The 21,827-nt window shown below is 44.1% G+C and overlaps 1 protein-coding gene across 1 annotated transcript in view; it reads left to right on the top strand.

Moving 5' to 3' along the window:
• Positions 1–21,827, top strand: part of DNAH11 (dynein axonemal heavy chain 11) — a 270,299-nt gene that overhangs the window by 11,069 nt on the left and 237,403 nt on the right. The window contains exons 5-8 of the mRNA XM_090046787.1: positions 2,028–2,127; positions 5,776–5,987; positions 15,033–15,266; positions 16,614–16,781. Coding sequence (XP_089902913.1) covers positions 2,028–2,127; positions 5,776–5,987; positions 15,033–15,266; positions 16,614–16,781 — 714 coding nt within the window. The remainder of the gene's footprint in view (positions 1–2,027; positions 2,128–5,775; positions 5,988–15,032; positions 15,267–16,613; positions 16,782–21,827) is intronic.

The raw sequence follows: 21,827 nt of genomic DNA, 5'->3' as shown, positions 1-21,827 counted from the left end.
TTGAGGCCCCCACAGTGAGGGAAAGGGCTGGGGAGAATGGCGCCCTGGGGCCAGGGTGGGCCATAAGATGGAGTCACAGCTCATCTGGGGGGAGAGGGGGAAACAGCTCTTGCTGCTGCCCCTGTTCCTCCCCCCGTCCCGGGGGAGGCATAGGGGGCATGTCCCTCCTGGATTTGTGCATGCGGTGGAGTGGAAGTGGGCTGCTGTAACATCCTGCCTTTGCCCCAGGAGCCATTCACTGGCTGCACCACATCCCCTTCCCACCGAGCAACAGGAGGCACAGCATGATGTCATGCAGCTCCCAGGGTAAAGGCAGCAGGGCATAGAGCAGCATGTGCAGCCTGCCTCCACCCCTTACACAAACTCAGGAGGCACGTGCCCCCCATGCTTCCCCAGGGGATGCACGCGATAGTGAGAGCAGTCCCCACCCCCATGCGCCTGGACAAGCTGTGGGTCCATCCCACGACCCACACTGATGCTGGTGCGCCATTCAACCCAGCCTCTGCTTTTGTCTTATTCCCTTTCTCACTGTGGGGCCCTTGATCTGCTTCCCCCATTCTCTTCCTCCTCCACAGACTTACCTGCTGGGTGATGTCTGTGTGTCTGTCTGCCCCTCACTCCCAAGCCACAGTACCCCGCGTCCTGTCAAGATATGAGACCCCCGCCTCCCCAGGCACAAAACCCCACACATACACCCACAGCCCCCCACACCTTCACAAATTCACCCCCACCATACACAGACACATCCCATACCCACACCCAACCATACAAAGCACCTGCATAATCTTGCATAACTTTGAGTTTTTCTGTACATCATTTTGAGTTTTTATCTATGCTATTAAAATTGCGATTAATTGTGACTAATTTTTTTATCGCACAAATAATTGCAACCCCTTTTTTTAATTGTTTGAGAGCCCTAGTTGTTTTATTTATATAGATCTATACATGTGTCAATCTCTTACACATTACATGTGTATATGTGTATGTCCAGTGTATATATTATACACGTGTGTGTGTGTGTATATATGTGTGTGTGTGTGTGCGCACTAATATATACACAGACATGTTTCAGCTCCTTTGCTTTTGTTTTTTCTTCCTTTAATCATTTAATCTAATGTATATCTTATATCTAACTCTTTCTCCTTCACTTGTTATCTTTTGTATATTGTTCTCACACCTAACTCAAATACCACATATAAAACAATACAGAGAAGCATTTTTTGTTAGATCCTGCAAAATAAAAATATTGCAGTTTATAAGCCAAGGCATTTTAAAGCCAAAAGAATAATTAGGAACAATTTCCAAAAATAAATGCAAAGGACAATGTGATGCCTCATGGAGAAACTGATGCAGGGGGATTTAGGATTCATTTTAATAGAAGAAGTATAGTTAATTTTGTTGTGCTGGTTTGATTATGTCAATCTAAAACGTAGTCTTAGAATCTGTTTCTGATTTAATCTTCTTCAGAAAACTGTGTATAAAGGATAGCTGTTTCTTTCTGGGGGAAAAATGGGATAGAAAAATCAGAGTGGGAAACTAGGTACACCCTTACTTAGAAGTGGATGCTGCTACTTTGTAATACTGACTTGTTAAACTTTATATTATGACTCTATCAACCATGTTTTATGAAAACCATTCTACTGTCAAAATTATATATATAATAGCAAATATGAAATATGGCTAGGAGATAGAAAACAAATCTGTTGCCATCTTATTTTAATTTCCTATTTCTTCTACACTAAATATTAGCCATGTTGTAATATAAATTAGACATCAAGACCCTAGTACATGCAACCTACTACTTGCTGCAGGCAATAATTTTCTGTTTATTTCAACTGACATTTGATCAGCCCTGTATACTTGATCTTTCTATTTCTTTTAAGTATTCTCTGACTCCATTGAAATCAGTGGATTTCACCCTCTATCGCCTAAAAGATGACCTTCTCCACCCTTTGACATAGACAGACTTAAATTAAAGATGTTGTGGTTTTTACTTGAAGTTTTCTCTCTTGTTTGTGTAATTCTAGCTTTGGAATCCTGTTGTTCAAAACATGGTTAAGATCTTAAAAGCCAAGGAGAGCAGCTACTATCCTGCTTCACAGAACGTTTTCAAGGAGGTAGAACATGGTAAGGGTAGCTTGAATGAGATTTATATTTTGCCTACATTTATGTATGTGGTGCAGAAAAATCCATAATATTGCTTGATGTATCACTATAATATGCTGCTACTAAGCTGTATCTCTGCTGCAGCAGCATACGCACATTAAATCATGCTGTTTTTGTATTTTGGGTTTGCTCGTTATTTACTTTAAAAAGTTTATGTAGATATTTTCCTTCCATAAAAGCCAAGGAGAGATATAGCAGTAATTAAATAAATTAGTATGTGGTTTTGTAAACATTGTTTTGGATCTTTCTCGCATAGTAAATCTGTTAATAGGTAGGCTTTATTGCTAATATGGGTAACTATTCCTTTATCATTATTTTGTATTTTATATATTGCATGAAATATCAGTAAAATATAGAAGAAATAGACATTTTTGTTATGATGTCTTTCATCCTATGATTTATTAGCTTTGCAAATAATTCAGATTTATACCCTTCTTGTTAAATAGATCAGTGTTGCCATCCACATTTTATAGATGGATACAGAGATGTCAGTTTATTTACTGAAAGTCATACCCCAGCTAAGCAGCCAAGGTCAGGATAGAAACTCAAGTACTCATTTGCAAGCTAATGTATTTTGAAGACGCAGTGAATCTTCAAACTGGTAATTAGACCCAGCCTTGAGTAACAAGCATCAGCCCAGTATTACCACTTTGATTTCTTGAAGTGTAATGTAACTTACAATTGTAGACTGACAAAAATAGAAATGATTTTTCTCCCTAAGAATATCTGAGAGGCTTAAGACAACCACACCTCAGTAGAGGCCCTACTAAATGAACAGCTTCTCAGTGACCAAGTACAGAGATAGTCGGCTTTTTGATCAGCCTCTTGGGGAGGAAAAGAAACATGGATTGTGTAATGACATTAGTTACTAGAACCAAATCATATGGCTGAAAGTCTTCATTCTTTAACTTTTTGAAAGATTTGAATAATGTAACAAAAGACTTTTCATACAGATTGAACAAGGCTAGCTTGTCAGAACTTGAATTCTCATCAAGTGTTACTTAAATGTGAACAAGGCTCTCTCGTCCCTATCTAGTTGCTAGAGTGGTGACCTTGCTGTGTTCCTATAACATAGCTTTTTAACAAGGTACATTATTGATTTATTGCTCATCCCCCATCTGTAGGACAAATGGCTTGCTTTATCTGCTCTGTCCTGTGTGAGCTGTGCAGCTTCAGTAATCCAACCAGGAATTAAAACAAAACTTTCAAGGTCACTGGAACACAAGTTTTCCTACCGCATCAAGGTGCAGGTGCTAGGAGAAGAGTATCTTCTGATGAAGATGTGTTAATGATTGAATGGGGTCAAATCTTGGCAAGAAAGTGCCCACTTGGCCACATGATAGGCATACGTTTTAAAGCATTAATGCATGCCTGTTCCAAATTACACTCCTTAGAAAGTTTTACTTTTCACGCTAGACAATATAATTGCAGAAAGGGTTGCAGCTTTTGTGAGTTTCTCAATACAGATACTGCACGGGAAGGACAAACATTTGGAAAGACATAAGAATATATTGGACAATAAGAAAAGTAAATCACTGAGATCCACTTTAACATTATTTGGTTATGCTTTTTTCCCTTGGCTTGTTTGTTGCATTTGCAGTTGTTGAGATGATATGGAGCAGGTAACAAGGTGCTCTACCAGCACTTCTGACTTTTACTACCTACCTGTGAAAACTACTGTACTTCACCTTGGGGAGTGTTTATAGTTCCAGGGTTAACTGCATCTCAGTTCTTCCTAGGCTAGGTACAGACATTAAAAAAGCTTGAGCCTGAATTGATTCAATCTTTGCAGGTTAGTCTAACCTGCGTAGATTGAACCAATTTGCAAGTGAATAGACATGCACTTTTGATTCCGGAAATGCAGCCATGTGCCTGCAGTGGCTCAGGCCAGAAGCTGGGGGATGCTAGAGTGAGTCCTCATCTGGAGGGAAACTGAGCTGAGAGCAGGGTGTGGCCAGGCCCTGACAGGCAGGGTATGATTGGGGAGATGTTTAAAACCCCACCCTGGGCTGCATGGTCCCTAGTTAGGTTGTGCCCTGCCAGGGGTCCCTGCTTCCCACCCTCCCTCCCCACCCCCATTTACTTGCTCACTACTCCAGCAGCAGGAGCTACACATGGCCAGACCCTGGTAGCCTGAGGGGAAGGGGGTAAGGGGTGGTATAGGTAGAAGTAGGCTGAGCTCATGCACCCAGGGCCATGGCGGCTAGACACCAGTAGCCTAAGGGGAAGTGGGGAGTGGTACAGTCACTGAAATAGTACTGGCTGCATCCCACACTGAAGATCCCCTCAGGCAGGGCCTGCACCACAGCACCTCAGCTGAGTCCCTTGGAGGAGCAGCACCCGAGGCTGAGGTGGGGGGGAATGTGACCTGGCTGCAGGCATGGAGGATGGGCCAGAGGGAGCCAGGATTAATCATGGAGCCCAATTCACTGGGAGCCAGATTCACTGGTGCCTCCTGCTGCAACAGGACTGCCCAGATTGAGGCAGCTCTATGGGGAGGGCACCCACCACCTCCCGTTTCCAGTTCTGCATGGGGGCCATGGTTCACAGGCAGACTGCAGTTGAAGCATGGCTCGTCACCCTCCTCCCTCTCCCAAGCAGTAGCAGAGTGAACCATCACGGCAGGTGGAGGTGAGGCATCTGTCACCCACCACATGTGGCAGCGCCAGGCGCACAGAATGGGCTGCTGCGGCCAGTTGCTGCCCATGCCGTGGGGCCAGGGTCAGCTGGGCTGCAGTGGGCCATTGCCTCTCCCTGCTGTTGCCCATGTCCCTGGGCCACAGCAGCTCACCTCAAGTACCCAGCATCACCATGAACAGGTGGCGGGTGACGGGTTCCTCACCTCTGCCCAGCATGTACTGCGGTGCAGGCCCTTGTCCCTGCCTGAGGGGATCTTCAGCATGGGATGGAGCCAGCATGATGTCAGTGCCCATGCCACTTCCCCCTTCCCCTCAGGCTACTGGTGTCTGGCTACACTCCCACTCCTGCCTCTTGAGCAGCAAGTGGGGCTGGGGATGCCTAGCAAGGGCTGCTGCCCCCTTCCGGGCAGACCTGGCTGCATTAAATGATGTTTAAAATGATGCTTAAAAAGACTGCAGATCTCAGACTTGTCTTCTCCACTTTCATGGAAACTAGCTTGAATTGAACAAGCATATTCCTGAAAAGGTCTTCAGTGTCTTCTGCATCATCCCAAGCTGCTGTTGCAGCTGTTTGATTGAAGTCATAGGAACCACAGATTGAAGAGAGAGAACTGTGGTATATAGATCCCAAACTCACAGAAGCAGAAGTGGTTGGGGAAGAGCCTTAGGTTTCCACAGTATAACTGAGCCTGTATGTGGTCCTCTGCTGGCATAAGTCCCAAAAACCTACAAGCATTTCTCCTTGGATCAAGGTCTTAATAATTTTTCCTTGGTTACAAAATAATGAAGTTTACCAAGTCAGGCTGTCTAACAGTGTTTGTGATAAGCTTTCTAATCTTTTAGAGTTATTTCTTTAGAGAGATTTTCCTGTTCCTTTTAGACTGAAATAATTTTGAATTCCTCATGATCAAATTGATTCAGAAACCATCATTACTTAAGCTTCACCATTTTCTCTCTGCTCTTTGTACAGCACTTGTGGAAGCCCAAGATGTTGAACTGTATCTAAGACCTCTCAGAAGGCATATTCAGCATCTTCAGGAGGCAGAATTCCCAAAGATATATCTTTTAATTCCTCCTTTATTTCACACCATCTGCCTGATCTGGAGTCACTCCAAGTTTTACAGCACGCCTGCACGAATAATAGTCTTATTGCAGGAGTTCTGCAATCTGTTCATTGACCAGGTAGCTTAAAATGTGAATAACAACTGTATAAGTATCTAATAAATAAGGGCCAGTCAATACGCTAATAATAAGAGTCTGAATTTAGTCTATGTTCATCTCTTTTCTAATAAACAACACAAATACAGAAAATTAATTATCCTTTTGCAGATTTTTAAGTAACCACTAAACCATTAAACCTGAAGCAGAACTTGAATAATTAAAATCATCAATTCTTCCATTTTACATGCTGTATATTAAAAATGCAATAAGCTGCTTTTCTAAAGAAGAAAAGTATTCAAAAACATGCAGCACTCTTGAAGTTGTTTTTATTGTTTATGTTGTTTTTCCTGATTGTAGGTGAGTCTAGTGACTCTTTGTATCGGGTTTGCCAGTAACTGTTTACTTATACAAATTGTAAAACTGTGATAAGATTTACTCAGGTCATGAAAGTAAGAGATTGCCTAACAATTTGTCAATGAATTATTGTGAAACACTGTTCTTTGTTTTTCCACTGCCAATAAATTGTCACAATTAAATAGGGACAGGACTAGGAATTTAAAAAAATTTATGACAATTTTCATTCTTCCCTTCCAAAACTGAAAAAAACATAAATAACGGTATGCCTTTATACAAATCTATGACTTTCCCCTATCTTTAATACTGCTTGCAGTGCTGGTCACCTCATCTCAAAAAGAATATTGTAGAAGTAGAAAAGATGTAGAAAGTGCAACAGAAAGAACCAGGAGTAGGAAACCAGCTTCTTTTCAAATAGAGGCTGAAAGTCTTAGACTTGTCAGCTTAGACTGTACCTTGGATTGGCCTCAAGTGCAACGTGCAGTGCGTGAGTCAGTTGCAGCCCCTGCATGCTCCAGAGCACATGCCAGACTAGTTCTGAGGCCTGTCCGAGGTGCATGCTGTATGCCATGCCTATGTCAGACTGCTCTGCTTGTTGGATCTGGCATGTGGGCCAGTTTGTGGGCCTGATTTGGCATGCCGTCATGTAGTCCTCTGGGCCAGATGATTTTGATGTGCCCCGATAGACCTCAAATCATGAATGGCCTGGAAAAAATGAATAAGGAACTGCTTTTAACTAAGTTTGATATTGCAAGAACTAAGGGGAATGTAATGAAATTACCATGTGATGAGTTTAAAACAAACAAAAGGCAGTATTTTTTTTGCAATGCATAATTAACTCATGGGACTCATTTATACAGAATGTTGCAGAAGTCAATAGTATTACCAGGTTTAAAGAGGTTTAGACAGATTTATGGGGGATAGGTCCCCCATACAGGCTAGTCAAGGATGTAACCTTTGGCTCAGAGTATTCCTAATCCATGCATACTGTCACTGGGAATGTGTGAGAAGGGAAGGATCACTCTATGTATGCCCTGTTTCTTGTACTTTTTGTGAAGTGTATTCACTGTTCATTGCTTTTGGAGACAGAATATTGGTCTTTGGTCTGATCCAGCATGGCAGTTCACAGTATGTTCTTAATTTATAGCGATGAGATTAAATAACAAAAAAGCAAAAATGGGTAAGAAGGGACGTGAGTATGCTTTCATCCTCTATTTTATAAAAAACAAACAAATCACTCAGCAGGGATGGCAGATAAAAAATAAAAATGAGCTGGTAGCCATGCTGAGGCAAAGCAACAAGGAAGAGATTTTTTTACAAAGTACTGATAATACTGATAGAGTGCTCAAGTCAACAGAAGAAAATGGACTTCTGAATCATTAGTTAAGCTATTTTCCACAAATAATTTCATATTCTACCAATTCATTTAAATTAATTACTAACAATATTCATTGTTGCTAATTAATTGTACAATACCAGTCTTTGTGGAGTACTGTATTTACTCAAATACAAGATGAAATGTTTTTCCCTCTATTAGCATGGGGAAGATTCATAGACATTAGGGCTGGAAGGGACTTTGAAGTTCATCAAGTCCAGCCCCCTGCCCCAGGGGCAGGAAGTCATCTAGGGTCAAAGGACCCCAGCAAGATAAGCATGCACACATTTCTTGAATGAACCCAGAATAGGTGCCTGCACCACTTCTGGAGGGAGTCTATTCCAGGCCTTGGGGGCTCAAACAGTAAAGAAATGTTTCCTTATGTCCAGCCTAAAACAGTCTTGGAGGAGTTTATGACTGTTGATACTTGTTATCCCTCAGAGCGCTCTGGTGAACAGACATTCCCCCAGATCCTGATGCATACCCCTAATGTTACAGGCAACCACCAGGTCACCCCTGAGCCTGGGCTTCCCCAGGCTCTCAGCCTCTCTTCATAAGGCCTATTTTCTTGCCCTCTGATCATGTGCATGGCTCTCCTCTAGACTCTGTCAAGCTTATTGACATCCTTCTTGAATTGTGGAGCCCAGAATTGGATGCAGTACTCCAGCTGTGGCCTCACCAAGAGCAAGTACAGCAGGAAGATGGCATACTGAGATTTACTTGAGAAGCATCTGTGGATGCAAGCCAGAGTTTGGTTTGCTTTACCAGCTGCGACATTGCATTGGTGGCTCATGTTCATCTTGTGGTCACTGATGACCCTCAAGTCTCTTTCAGCCATGGTGCTAGCAAGCATAGCACTGCCAAGCCTATTAGCATGCTGCGGGTTTTTTCCCCACTGAGGTGAGTACCTTGTATTTATCAGTAGTGAACATCATCAGGTTTGTACCCACCCACTTACTAAGCTTATCCAAGTCAGCTTGGATCACCTACCCTTGGGTGTGGACGCTATGCCCCAAAGTGTAGCGTCGTTGGCGAACTTAGCCAGTGCCGCTTCTGACACCAATGTCCACATCATTGATAAAGATGTTGAAGAGAACCAGTCCAAGGACAGAGCCTGGTCATGGAGCACTATAATGATTTGCTACTATCGACTGCTACTCGCTGGGTCTGACCTTGAAGCCAGTTTCCCAGCCATCGGACTGTGGTATGGCCGAGGCTGGGAATTTTTCCATGAGAATGTCATGGGACACCAGATCGAAGGCTTTTTTCAAGTCCAGACATACGATGTCAATCTCTTCTCCCTTGTCCAGGTTGTAGCAGGATGGCATCTTAGGGTCACTGTGCTCTCCCCTAAAGTGCCTTCTGTACCGTGCCAAGCGTTCTCTAAGCACCCTCATAATCTCACCTGCCACATCTTTGATCTTGTGTATTTATTGTAGGGAGGCTGTCCTTCATTCTCTTGGCTACAGTTTTCCTGCTATGTGCCAGATCCGCCTCAGTCTCCCTGGCACTTGGGCACTCTACAGCTCTGCCTTGCTCCGTGGCCTGTTGATGCTCTGTCCCTTCCCAGTCTCGTCCTGCTTGGGCTCTATGGAGCCACGCCTCACTCTGTACTTTACGGTGCTCAACGTCCGTTGCTGCCCACCCTCTGGGGCTTCTCGCTCACCCCGCGCTTCCCTGGTGCTCAGGTTCTCAACGACTTTGTTAGTTCTGCCTTCCGGGGTACTCAGGGTCATCCCTGTCCCAATACTGCACCTTTTCCTGGCGCTTGGGGATGGCACCCCCCTCAGCTGTGCACTTGCTGACGCTCTGGGTCAGGGCCCTCCCTGCACTGTCCTTTCCGGCAGTCTGGGAGGCACACTCCCTCTGCTGCACCCCTTTTGGCTTAATGGTTGCTGCCCCTTTCTCTGGGGCTTCTCAGCATTGCTGCCCCTCTCTCTGGGGCTGGGGTCCACATTCTAATGTGGTTCCTCTGTGAGGCCTCCTTCATCCCCTTTTTATAGCCTCTTCCAATCCTCCAGGGTAACAACAACCAAAACACAAGCCCCTTGGTGTCACAGCGCGGGGACCTAGAAGCAGCCGTGATCTCTCCTGGCGCCTCCTACCGTGTCAAGTTGGCGATCAAGTACCCTCATCTCGCCCGCCACATCTTTGATGTTATCTAATTTTATAATGGAGGCTGCCTTTTGTCCCCTTGGACACGGTGCTCTGTTTATCCTGGCCCCTATTCTGTATGGAGTGACTTGGTGCACCCCAGCCTTATGGGATATGTGTGGCTCCAACCTCCCCTGTACCACGCCCCAAGCCTCGCAGATGTCCCGGACATTATCTGGTCGGTTTTCCTTTCTGCACCCACACTGGCGCCCCCTGGGCTTGTCACGCAGCCGGTGCCCACTCGCTGGCGCCCCCTGGGCTTGTCATGCAGCTGGCGCCCACTCGCTGGTGCCCCCCCCGGGCTGCGGTCAATGCCCCCCAAATGTGCCCTTTCTGGGCTTCTTGCCTGTGCGCCCCTCCCTGAGGCTTCTCGCCTCTGGGTGCATGACCTCCCTGGACTCCTCGCCTATGGGCCCCCTCTGGGTTTCCGCCCACACTGGGGCTTCTCCCGCATGTGCCCTCCCTGGGGCTTTGCCTTGCAACTGGGCTTCTCTTCCTGTGTGCCCTCCCTGGGGCTTCTATTCCTTTACGCCCTCCCTAAGGCTTAACGCAAGCACCCCCTGGGCTTCTTGCCGGTGCCCACTCTGGTGCTCCTCACAATTGGGGCTCAGGTGGCCTTGGCCATACCTGGCCCCCAGACCCCTTCTTAGGTTTATGATCCTTATCCGGCTCAGGTGTCCTCAGCCTTACCTGGCCCTTAATCCAAACTGTTGTGCCCCCTCTGGCACCAGGAACCCCCACGCTGCTGGGGCGCTCCTATGAGGCCTCCTCCAACCCCTTATAGCCTCACCCAGTCCTCCGGTTTAATAACAAACAAAGTCTTCATAAGCCAACCGGCTGTAACACAAAAACCAAACCTCCTGGCTAAAGCTCAAACCCTAAGCCTTCTGGCTACTCATCATTTCCATCCCTGCCAGGGATTTCTCTACCTGGTATCCTTGCCCATAAGCTGCTCAGGCATCTCAACTCTGTCTGCTTCCACAGAGCTCTACCTTCCTCAGCTGCCAGAGGGGAACTGCCTCCTAGGTTTCAGCCTGGGCTGTTTATATACTCCAGGCCCTGCCCCATCCTGGTCAGCTGACCCCTGTGGTTGCCCCGGCAACCAAGACCTGTCCTTCTATAGGAGCACCTGCGACACTTGGCTATAACACAAATCTATGCCTCATGGCTAAAACATCCTTCGAACTCTCACCCATGTTACTAGCTGCTTGCACATCCAGGCCTTTTCCTTTTCACACATTCGAGGCCGAGCTCCTTCCTCCTTGGCTGCAAGTTGCCCCCCTCCTGGCCTTTGGCCTACAATTTATATAGGAGCCAGGCCCTGCCCCTTTCGGTCACCTGACAAGACAAGTGTGTGTCCTTAGCTCCCTCTGGTTGCCCCTAGCAACCGGCACCTGAGCTGCTACTCTGGCTCTCCAAGTAGCAGGCACCTTAGTGCCCTGCTACACAGTTGATATGTCACCTGGTCATAGAAGGAGATGAGATTGGTCAGGCAAGACCTACTCGTGCTGTCTGTCCCTGAGGATGTTGCCCTCAGCCAGCTTATCAAGAAGGGTCTTTTTGATAATTTTCTCCAAAATCTTGATTGAGGTCAAACTGGCCTGTAATTCCCAGGGTCTACTTTTCGCCCTTTCTTGAAGATGGGTACCACATTGGCCTTCTTCCAGTCTTCAGGTACTTCACCTGAGCACCACGAGTAGTTTTGCCAATGTTTGGACTAAGACACCTGCTAGCTCCTTGGGTACTCTAGGGTGTAATCTGTCAGGACCAGCTGACTTGAAGGTGTCCAGCCTATCAAGATGTTCCTTTACAAGGTCTACACTGATGCTGGGTATAAATACGCCCTCACACTGGCCGTCCCACATCCCGCTAAGTTGGGCAGTCCTTTTGGGCTGATGAAAGACCATCGCAAAGTACCCATTAAGCAGGTTGGCTTTTTCCTGGGTGTCAGTTATCAGTTGTCCCATTTGGTTCAGCAGGGGGTCCAATGTTACCTTTTGCTTTTTTCCCCCAACTCCCTATATATCTGAAAAAGGACTTTTTATTATCCTTGATATGTGAGGCCGGATGAAGTTCAGTTGCAGCCTTGGTTTTTCTGATCCTCTCCCTGCAGGTATGGACTAGTGCTGAGTACTCCTCCTTGGTGGTGATTCCAGTCTTCCATCCTTTATAAGTCTCTCTTTTGAGGCCCAGGAGGTCCTCAAGTTCTCTGCTGATCCAAGGGGGTTGCTATGCCCTTTTGCTACCCTTCCTCCTAGATAGGATGGCCATCCCTTGTGCTGTCAGGATTGCTCCCTTGAGGAGCAACCACTCCTCTTGTCTTCCTATCAGCTACTTGTCATCTTATCACATACAAGGAAACTTCATTGAATACATTGTCTGTCACTAACTTGCTGCCAAAAGCAATGTGTGCTCAGCAATGGTAACCACCTATGAAATTGATCAAATGCAGTCAATGCTGAGCATGACTATAAAACATGGCCTATATTAGGCAAACATGCTGATGGGGAACGTGTGTGTGTGAGACCCTTAGAGAAATTGGGTGGGTATTCCCTCCCTAGTGACCTGGCACAGGACTTGGAGGTACTCTATTACCAGGCTAGCATCAGGAGAGCCAGAACCAGTCCTGATATCCTTCCTTTGGTGCCAAAAATGCTACATTTGATCTTAACCAAAAAGGCTGAGATGGACACATACCACAAGAATAGATTAATGCAGCCTATCTGTATAAGACACAGTATAGTTCCCATTGCTTTCACCCCCTCTCAGTGCCAATTCCTTTTCAAGTCACGGTGAGCCACTTGTGATGTTTTATACATTTTTACTTGCTCTTCATTCCCACAGCTGAGCTTTTCCTTTCTTTTCCATTTCCAATTATTCCCATTCCCTCACCAGCCTTAAATGCCTGGCAAACATCACAAAATGGGGCCCCAGACAGTTCACCCAGAATCCCTGTGTTGCACCCTCTGTCATCCTGTCACTTATGATTAGTGTGGCCCTGTCCTCCATGAGGCCCTGTCCTCCATGAGGTGAAGCCAGACCAAGTTACTCTGTGCCTTGTTTGCATATACATTTTTGGAAGATCCCAGGACTCAGGACAAGAACACACAGTTCCAGTCATGACTGGGGAGCTAATTAGCACATGGTTCCTTTTTTTGTTGGGGGAGTACATGCACATACAGAGCAGTGCTAAGCTGTGGGGTCACTATGGCTTGACTCTGTTAGGGCTCAGCCCAGTGAAGTATGTAGTAAATCACGAGCCTTTTGGCTTTGAACTAATATCATGCACAGTTTGTACTATGTATAGGTATGTGCCAACACAGTGTTTATGGAGTGAGTACCTGTACTAAAACTTGCAGCAGTTTCAAAAAAGACAATATGCATCAACTGGATGAGCTAAGTGTATGGGTACAGGATGCAGATTACTACAGCTATGTTTATTTGCAAGGTCTTTGTCTTCAGATTTGCAGCTCCACACTTCTGTGTGCTCAGGGAGAGTAAGGAGAGGGGAAGGGGCTGCTGAGGGAAGATATTGGGGGAAGTAGCGGGGCAAAGAGACTACCTGATATCCCAGATTTATTTTCCCTGCTTTGGCAGTGGGAGGGGGATAAATTCGAGGCAAACCTCCTTAGCTTTTAGACCCGTCAAATTATAACAAATTTATACATTTTCCATATATAAAATCTAATTATTGGGGGATTATCTTATAATCAGGGTCATATGCTATTCGTGTAAATACAGTGATATTGCTTAAATACTTTTTCAGACACCAAATTTGATAGGTTATATTGAATGTTTCAGTATGGCAAAATACTTGGTATGAAAATAGCTAATGAGGAAAAATAAAGTTTCCAGTTGTAAGAACACTGTAAATAAAAGATTGATTTGATTCATTCATTTGTTTATTTTTGCCTCCTTTCTCAGCAGAGCTTTGGGGTGGCTTACAATAAGAAACAGTAACTTATGAAATAATAAGACATGGCTTCATTCTTTTATTTTATAAGTTACTCTGTTTTCTTACTGTAAAACAGCTTCAATGGGAAAATAGAGTATGAACATAAAACAGACCCCCACTCCCCCAGCAGTATTCCAGCCAGCTTTGTTTGCAAAATTCCTGCCCAAAGAGGAAGGTCTTACACCGCTTCTGAGCAGTTGTTTGTTGAAGAAATATAATAAGTGCCTAGAAAGAACCTTGTCCATTATTTATTACACAGAAAAAAGATTGGTTCACTTCATGTGGGATTTTGGGGAGAGACTATATCTAAAGCCACATTTTTAACAAACAACATAATATGACCAACCTTTATCTAATGCTATCATTTTATTAAAAATTATTTTGGATATTTGGGAATTGCTTTTTATTTGGGGGAAAAATTGGCTTGTTGTTTTTCAGTTTTGCAGTTTCAGTATTTTCCTATAATCTTACTCTTAGAAACCATTGAATTGAAAAGAAGTTTTAAAGAAACTTTCTAAAAAAATGTCAGCTGGAGACAGATGCTGGGCATGGAAAACTTTGGCATGGGAAGTTAAAGCTTTAAAAAATGATAAGCAACCAAGAGTTTAAACGTTCCAAGTAACAATATGTTATAATGGAAAACATTAATGCATCTTCACCAGAAATAGCACTATCAGTAGTATCCATAATTGTTTCTATATGTTTTTATGTGGCTATGTCTGGTATTCCCTTCAGGTTACCACACAGTGTTTGAAGGCCCTTTGCAAACAAAGTTTCATTAATTTAGAAAATAAGAAAGCATCAGTGTTTGTATTCTACAGTTTGAAGAAGGTCCTCATCTCCAAGCTTATAGATGATAGAGATTAGCAATAAAATGAAAAATCCATCTCTAACTTATTTTTTCCAAAGTCTTGTCAATCTGTTATGACTTTCACTATGAACAACGCTTTGTACAGTCACTATTCAGAAAGATAGCCTAATAACTTTGAATTTCATTCATTCATTCTATGATGTTTGGAGACATGTTCCATTACTACAGATTGATTTAATATTTTAAAATCATTTAAAGGTAAGAGTTATAATCCAGTATAATAAAATAAGGTAGAATTTTAGGCAGAAAACTTTTAATAAAGCAAAGAAGGTGAGAAGTGTGTTTTGACTGAAGTCATCACCAGTTTTGAAAAACACTGACTTTCTGTTTCTTCTGTGATTTTTAATTAAATCCTAGGCTAGAGCATATCTCTCACCAGAAGATCTTTTGAAAGGAGAAGCTGAAGAAGCATTGGAACATGTACAAATAGCTATAAATAATGTAAAGGGTTTCAAGAATTCATTTGTTAGCCACAGAAAAAAGTTGGAAAGTTATTTCACCAATGGAAAGGAATTTAAACCATGGGATTTCCAGTCGAAGATGGTGTTTGCCAGATTTGACATGTTTCTCAACCGCTTAGTTAAAATTGAGGTATTATTTACAATTTGACACAGCCAAATTTCAAGTATTTTAGAATGTCTGAGAAATATGGGGCTAGATCCAATAAATGACTTAAGGATCTAAAAGTAAGTGGATCCTGGACCCTGGGGTGGAATCCAGAAACCAGAGCTGGGTACCTAGGCGCTCCCTCTTCAGTCCATGGGGACCATGAGTGACTGGTGCCTCCTGAATACTGATGCTGTCGGGGACCACCAGCCCTACCGACAGCATCAGTGTCGGCCGTCGGGGGCACGTGCACCCCAGCGCACGCCTTACCAGTCACCCATGATGGGGAGTTCAGAATGGTGATCCAAATAAAGAAGAGCAAGGAGCCACTGAGAGCTACCCAATAGGTAATATTAGGAAGAAAGGAATGTCTATAACCCTGCCAAAGCTGTGATGCTTGATTGCTGCCCTGGATCAAGCACCTGTCTAGACGCTTGCGATCTACAATACAGAATCTTCTCTTGAGTGTGGGTCCCTACAACTCTTTGCGAACTGTGCTACAACTTAGTTTTCAGTATTCTTAAAACTTTTTTTTTCTTTTAAAACTTTTCTCTTATGATGATACCCACTTTTTTTATACCATCTGTCTTCCTCTTGAAGTTGCTTCACCGTACAGAAAGGAATTCAGTATTCATGAGATGTGACTGGTGAGTGAAAGTGCCTCAGAGGTTAGGTGACAATAGACCATGGGTTTTTTGGATCACAATTTTTGACCGAGGCGCCTAAATTCTATCACAGCCCTTTATTGGACCTACACTTTGGTTCTTTTATCTCTTAACATAGTAGGTGGGTCTTTAATAATATATTCAGAAACAGTTACTTTAATCTCTCTGGGTCAAGAGACAGTGTTATGTGAATGTAGAAAACATACATTTAATTTGGCACAGATTTTGAAGGTTATACTAGGTTCAGCCTTACTTATTTAACTTTTATGTTTAATTTCATAGCAGCATTGTGAAAAGCAATCAATATATTATCAATTAATATATTTTAGTAGCATTAATTCTTTCTAAACTGGAAACAGACAATTTATACAAATATTTAACTTACATTAAATTTGTACAATTGTAATTTGCTCCTAATTCCCTTCTAAATTTGGAAATGAGACTGCAAGGGTGAACCCCATGTTCAGATGTAGTTATTTGCAGAAAACAGACCTCCTTTTTGCACATCAGCCACCCAGGTTAATGTAGATTTTAACTCTGTGTTTCTCTCTCCTTTTGCTTTGGTCAAAATGATTCAAACTAGGCAAACAAGTCTTAGATAACATGGTTTTTCTTTTGTTTCTGTCAGGGCATATCATTAATTATATTTTTCACTGATTGATTTTAGAATATTTTTGTTAATATATTGGAACTTCAAAAACTGGAAAAACTGGAGTTTGGTGGAGTCAAGGGAAAAATCTTAAGTGAACAAACCTGCAGGATGAATGAAGAGTTTATGGAAACCTGCAAAGTTTTCAGAGAAAGAACATATGATCCCACAGATTACAATAACCTGGTAAGATTGCACTGGTGTTTCTTAATATTTTCTGAGGATACCTGTCAATAAATGCAGTAAGTGTGAATGAGGAATTCACAGCATAGAATGTAGCCTGACCTACTGAAGTTAGGAGCACAGCATCCCATCTAACTTCAGCATTTCTTGCTGGTCTAGTGCCTGTCTTCTTCAGAAAAGGATTTTAAATGTTTTCTTTTGGCAGTCTAGTTGAATTGTTTGGAAACTTTTCTATGTAAACGGAACCTATCATGAACTATTCCAAATTTGAATGTAGGGCTTTTGAGATTTAAACAAATGAATAGTATAATACAGTTCTTTGCTATCTACCATTCTGTTGTTGTTTACTTCTTATAATTAGCTTTGCTACAATCTTATTTCTAAAGTTTTTTAAGATATACCTCATTGACTGCTTGCAGATGTGGGAAAAAATGGTGCTTTACTTTAAGCTTGGCATGCTTCTGTGTCAAGCCCAGCACATGTCAGAAGAGGCACCATGTTTCTTGGACCAGGCTCTCCCAACGTCTGTAGAAATCAGGCACTTTAGTAGGGCTTTTCTGGTGCTTTTATCTAATAGCTGATTTAATCAACTATTAGGTAAAAGCACAAAAAAGCCCTGCTCATGCACCCAGTCTATACAGACACTATGGAGTTAGGTTGAAATAACATGCTGCTGCTTCTGGTAAAGTGTGGGGGTTTTTATTTTGTTTTGTTTTCATGTCTGTCAGCAGCCATTATCAGTTTCAGTATGTTTTGGACATGAGTAATAAACTGTAACTTCAAATATTGGAAAGATGGGGTACAATATATTTGTAAAGCATTATCTAGCGTATCATGTTGCCTGACAATAATATTTAGCATTTTATAATATATTCACTAAAACTATTTGGATATTTAGAATGTGATTTAAAATCATGATTTTTCTATATTATGGTTAATGCTTTTAGCAGCTTCTTTTATTCATTTGAAGATTTCAATATTGATTCGTTAACTTTTATAATTAAATCTTGAAAAACAAATTTTTGGTTTTAAAGGATTCTGTCTACTTCTGCAATGATTCATCAAATGAAACTAGTATGTAATCAAGGAGGCTAGTGGCATTTTGAAAGAATTAAGTGTATAATGTTAAGAAATGCTGAAAGCATATGTTTTTATGGGTTTCCCATTTTAATGGCATTTTAATGTTGGTTTCCATACAAGGGCTAGTTATTATTGAGGGGTGTGAAACGGGTCATATTCGGTTTGGATTCGGCCCAAATCAGGGACAGAGATTCAGTTATTTGATTCAGATCATTGTCCCTGATTCGATTTGGCCAAATCCAAACCTGAAGATTTGATGAGAATCATCGATTCAGACATAGACACGGTTTACAATTTTTTTTTCTACCTACCTCAACGTACTAGGCATGGCTTGTGAACGCTGTAATGGTTAGGCGGATGAAGCGTCCCACAGGAGCGTGAGGGGGGCCCCCACGTGTGCTTGGTGGTGGACCCAGAAGTGGACTGGAAGTGCTTCTGACCCACTTCCAGGTCTGCTGCTGAGTATGCTGGAGGAGCCCCCCATGCTTCTATGGGATGCTTCATCCATGCCACCATCGCAACATTCACAAGACCCTGCTATGTTGAGGTATTGTGCCCGCCTAGCCTCAAACGCCAGGTCACGTGTGGCTTTGGCCCAGATGTTCACTGGTGTTTGCCTCACCATCCCTGGTGGTCCGTCATAGATATTTGCTTCTGGTGTGGTCTTTCCCTATCTCGCCTGCTATGACTTTGAATATTATTTCAGTGGTGGGTCCAGCCACTGAAGGTCTCTCAATGGCAGAACATCTATCTAGCAGTCTTCTGTGAGGCTCCACCTCCCCCCAACCTCACCCTTACACCGAGCCTTGACGAGTCACAGCTGTTCTCCTGGCCAAGCTCTTGACCATTGAGCCCCTGATTACTTTCGCTGGGGCAGTCCTCCCTGCCAACATAAACAGCCTGTGGTACCCTACCCAGGTTGTGAGGCCGCTGCCCTTTTCCTAAGTCTAAAAACCAGCTCCAAGGCTTAAGTAGTAATCAGGCTTCACAAGCTCTGACTCTCAACCCCTCCACCTGTGGGAAACGCAAAATACCAAAGAAAATCACTGATACACTCTGGAGGGCCCAGCTGCCCCTTGACCAGGCTCCCTCTGCCTAGTCACTAACAACCCGCCCTTGACACTCTAGGTCGGGGCTAGGCCCTATATATGATCGGGGTGACCGGCAGACTCCACCGTAATTCTTCTTCCTCATTGCCCAGCCTTTTGTCTCTTCAGACCACCTGTGATCCTCTGGTCGATGCCGGTCCCCTTGTCACCTGCTGGATTGGCACTATGCCGCCAAAGGCCATGTCCCGCAGCCCTTCGTGCTGCCCTTGTCTATCGTGTTCTACCTGGTGCACCTCTTTGGCTCTCCTGGTGCCGGGACTTGCATTGGCCTCTCCAGCCCCTTGGCTGTAGCCACTGGCTTCGGGTCTTTCTGTGTCCCTCTGCCCTCTTCCCCAAGTTTCTGGCATGAGGAGCTGCCTCCGGCTCACGGCTCCTTCCACTACAGCTAGCAGTCTCTGGCTTGCTGCAGGCACCGAGGCATCCTTCCCTGCCAGGGAAAGCAGCTTCTGGCTCCTTTTGCTCCCACAGGAGCTGCAGGAAGACACCTCCTGCTGGTGCCCTTGCTGGCACTGATCTGCCCCCCCTCCTCATTGCCAGTGGTTCATTTTATTTCCGCTGGCCAGCCTCAGCTACATAAAGACACGGCTGATGAGCTGTGTGGGTTCCTCTGCATGCTCTGCTGCAGTTGAGTATCTTTCTTCATTATTACTTATTTTTCTTTCCTCTCTGGGGGTTCCTGACCCTGGGGCTCCCCCCTGGTATTTTGGGGTCCTCCCCTGTGACAGGTATGTAGAAAAAACATTTAAAGCTGTGTCTATGGCCAAATCACCGAATCTTTCCAAATTGATTTCGAGAGATAAAAGGGCCTCCTGATTCAATTTGGATTTGGAGATTCGGCCACCGAATCGGGCTGAATCTCTGCTGAATTGAATTAGGGATCGAAGCTTCCTATAGCCCTACTAGTTGTATTATCAGTAGGAAAGTGCCAAATCTTGAATTCCCATAAATCAAGCATAAGGTCCAGTATCTTACATTCACAATGCCCTATGCGAAGCAGAATAAATAATGAATGCATATTCAGATGAAAAAGACTTGCGAATTAATTCCCCATGTCTTTTATTTTAAAGAAAATATAAAATGACTCGAATATAATTTGGATTAGTCACTAATAAGTGGTTATTCTGACTTAAGAAGAGTTGATATTGGAAAAGAGTGAATTTTCTTTGTGTTGATTGGTATTTTATGTATACTTGTGGAACTTGAACAACTTTATGTAAGGAATTTGTTAATATAAGATAATTCTTATAACATGGTTTCTCAAAAACACTGATTTGACTTTATTGGATTTACTGATAGTGAAATCCTAGAGCAGTGGTTCTAAATTTTGAGGCACCCCTCACTGGACTCAAGGCACCCTCTGTGCCTTGTGAATTGAGCAACATCCCATTTTAAACTAGCTTATTTAGTAGAGTGGTTCCTTCCTTGCAGAGAGACTGGGCAATGGGGGTGGATCACCCTGATTGAGAATCACTGTCCAAGAGCCATTGGAGTTTATGGAACAGCTGCTACTGGTTGCAGTAGGGTTAGGATTTTATTTTGAGTAGTTTAATTTCACAAGTGAAAAATACAGGGGGAGGTGGAGTTGTTAAAAAAAAGAACAAAAACAACAGCAACAACATCACCCCAACAAATCTATTTGCCATCTGAAAATTACGGTAAATTCTGACTTTCTCTTGTATCAATAACAGTAACGAAAAGACTGCAAGCCAGATTACACCTTCATCTATACCTCGGAATCTTCTTTGTCTTTATGACACCTGTACAACCCACTGCCTGTATTCGGTTGGTAAAGGTGGAAATAATTGAAACTTAGGCTTTCTGTCTTCTAACTGTGGTGGAACTGCAGGACTTTCAGTAGTAAAAATAATAGCAGATGATTTTTATCAAAACATTAAGCAGATGGAAGTCAGAGTGCACCCAAGGGAGCACATCTTTGGGGTAAGAAGTTGTCTTTTTTACCAGATGCATTTTGGACAGAAGCAAAAACTACATTTATTTATATAATCTTAATAACGCAGGAAGGACCAAAAACAAAAGGCAAAAATCACTATAGTACCAATGGGGATATCTGAACACGTTAGGTTTCTGAAATTATAAAAATGTTGTGAACGTGATCTTGTCATTTGTCCTTCGCAAGCAAAGATGGCCACATCCAGCGGGGTGGGGGGCATCTTGGAGGGAGAGAAGGGGCACAGGGAAAGCAGATGGAGGCCCCCACAGTGAGGGAGGGAGTGGGGCTGGGGCAAGGGCAGGTGCTGCCTAGCTGTGGTAGGACAGGATGTGGGGTGGAGCCAAGGGTGGCTTGTCCAGTGGGTGTAGGGAGTGGGAGGCAGTTTCCCACCACTTTGTGCCTCTTTAGGGAAGCATGGGGGGCATGTGACCCCTGGATTTGTGCATGAGGCAAGGGTGGCCTGTAGGCGTGGGGGTTTTGCTGAGGCTGTGCTCAAGGTGGGTGGCAGTGGGACTGAGAGGGGTGGCTACACCAAATTTAGGGTGTCTATAGCCTATCCCATAGGCCCCTCCCAGTGCTGCTGCTGTCCACCCTGCCCTGGCCCAGCCCTCCCCCATTGGGAAGAGGCTGGCACAGCCCCTGGCTCCAAGCCTGTTGTGGGCAGCCGACCTTCACCCTGCACACAAATCTGGGGGACAGATGGCCTCTATATCTCCCCCAGGGGGGTGTGCACAGTGGTGGGAAGCTGCCCCCCAACCCCGGATGAGCTGCCCGCAGCTCTGTCCTGTGCCCTGCCCCACCCCAGCTGGGTAGTACTTGTCCTTGCTCCAGCCCCACTCCCTCCCTCACTGTGGGAGCCTCAATCTGCCACCCCCCGCCTCTTCCTTCCCGGAGACTTATCCGCTGGAC

This window comes from Crocodylus siamensis, chromosome 5 (genome assembly GCF_052110815.1).
Source record: "Crocodylus siamensis isolate JL-2025a chromosome 5, ASM5211081v1, whole genome shotgun sequence".
In the NCBI taxonomy this organism is placed as follows: Eukaryota; Metazoa; Chordata; order Crocodylia; family Crocodylidae; genus Crocodylus; species Crocodylus siamensis.
This window is presented reverse-complemented; position numbering and strand designations above follow the sequence as displayed.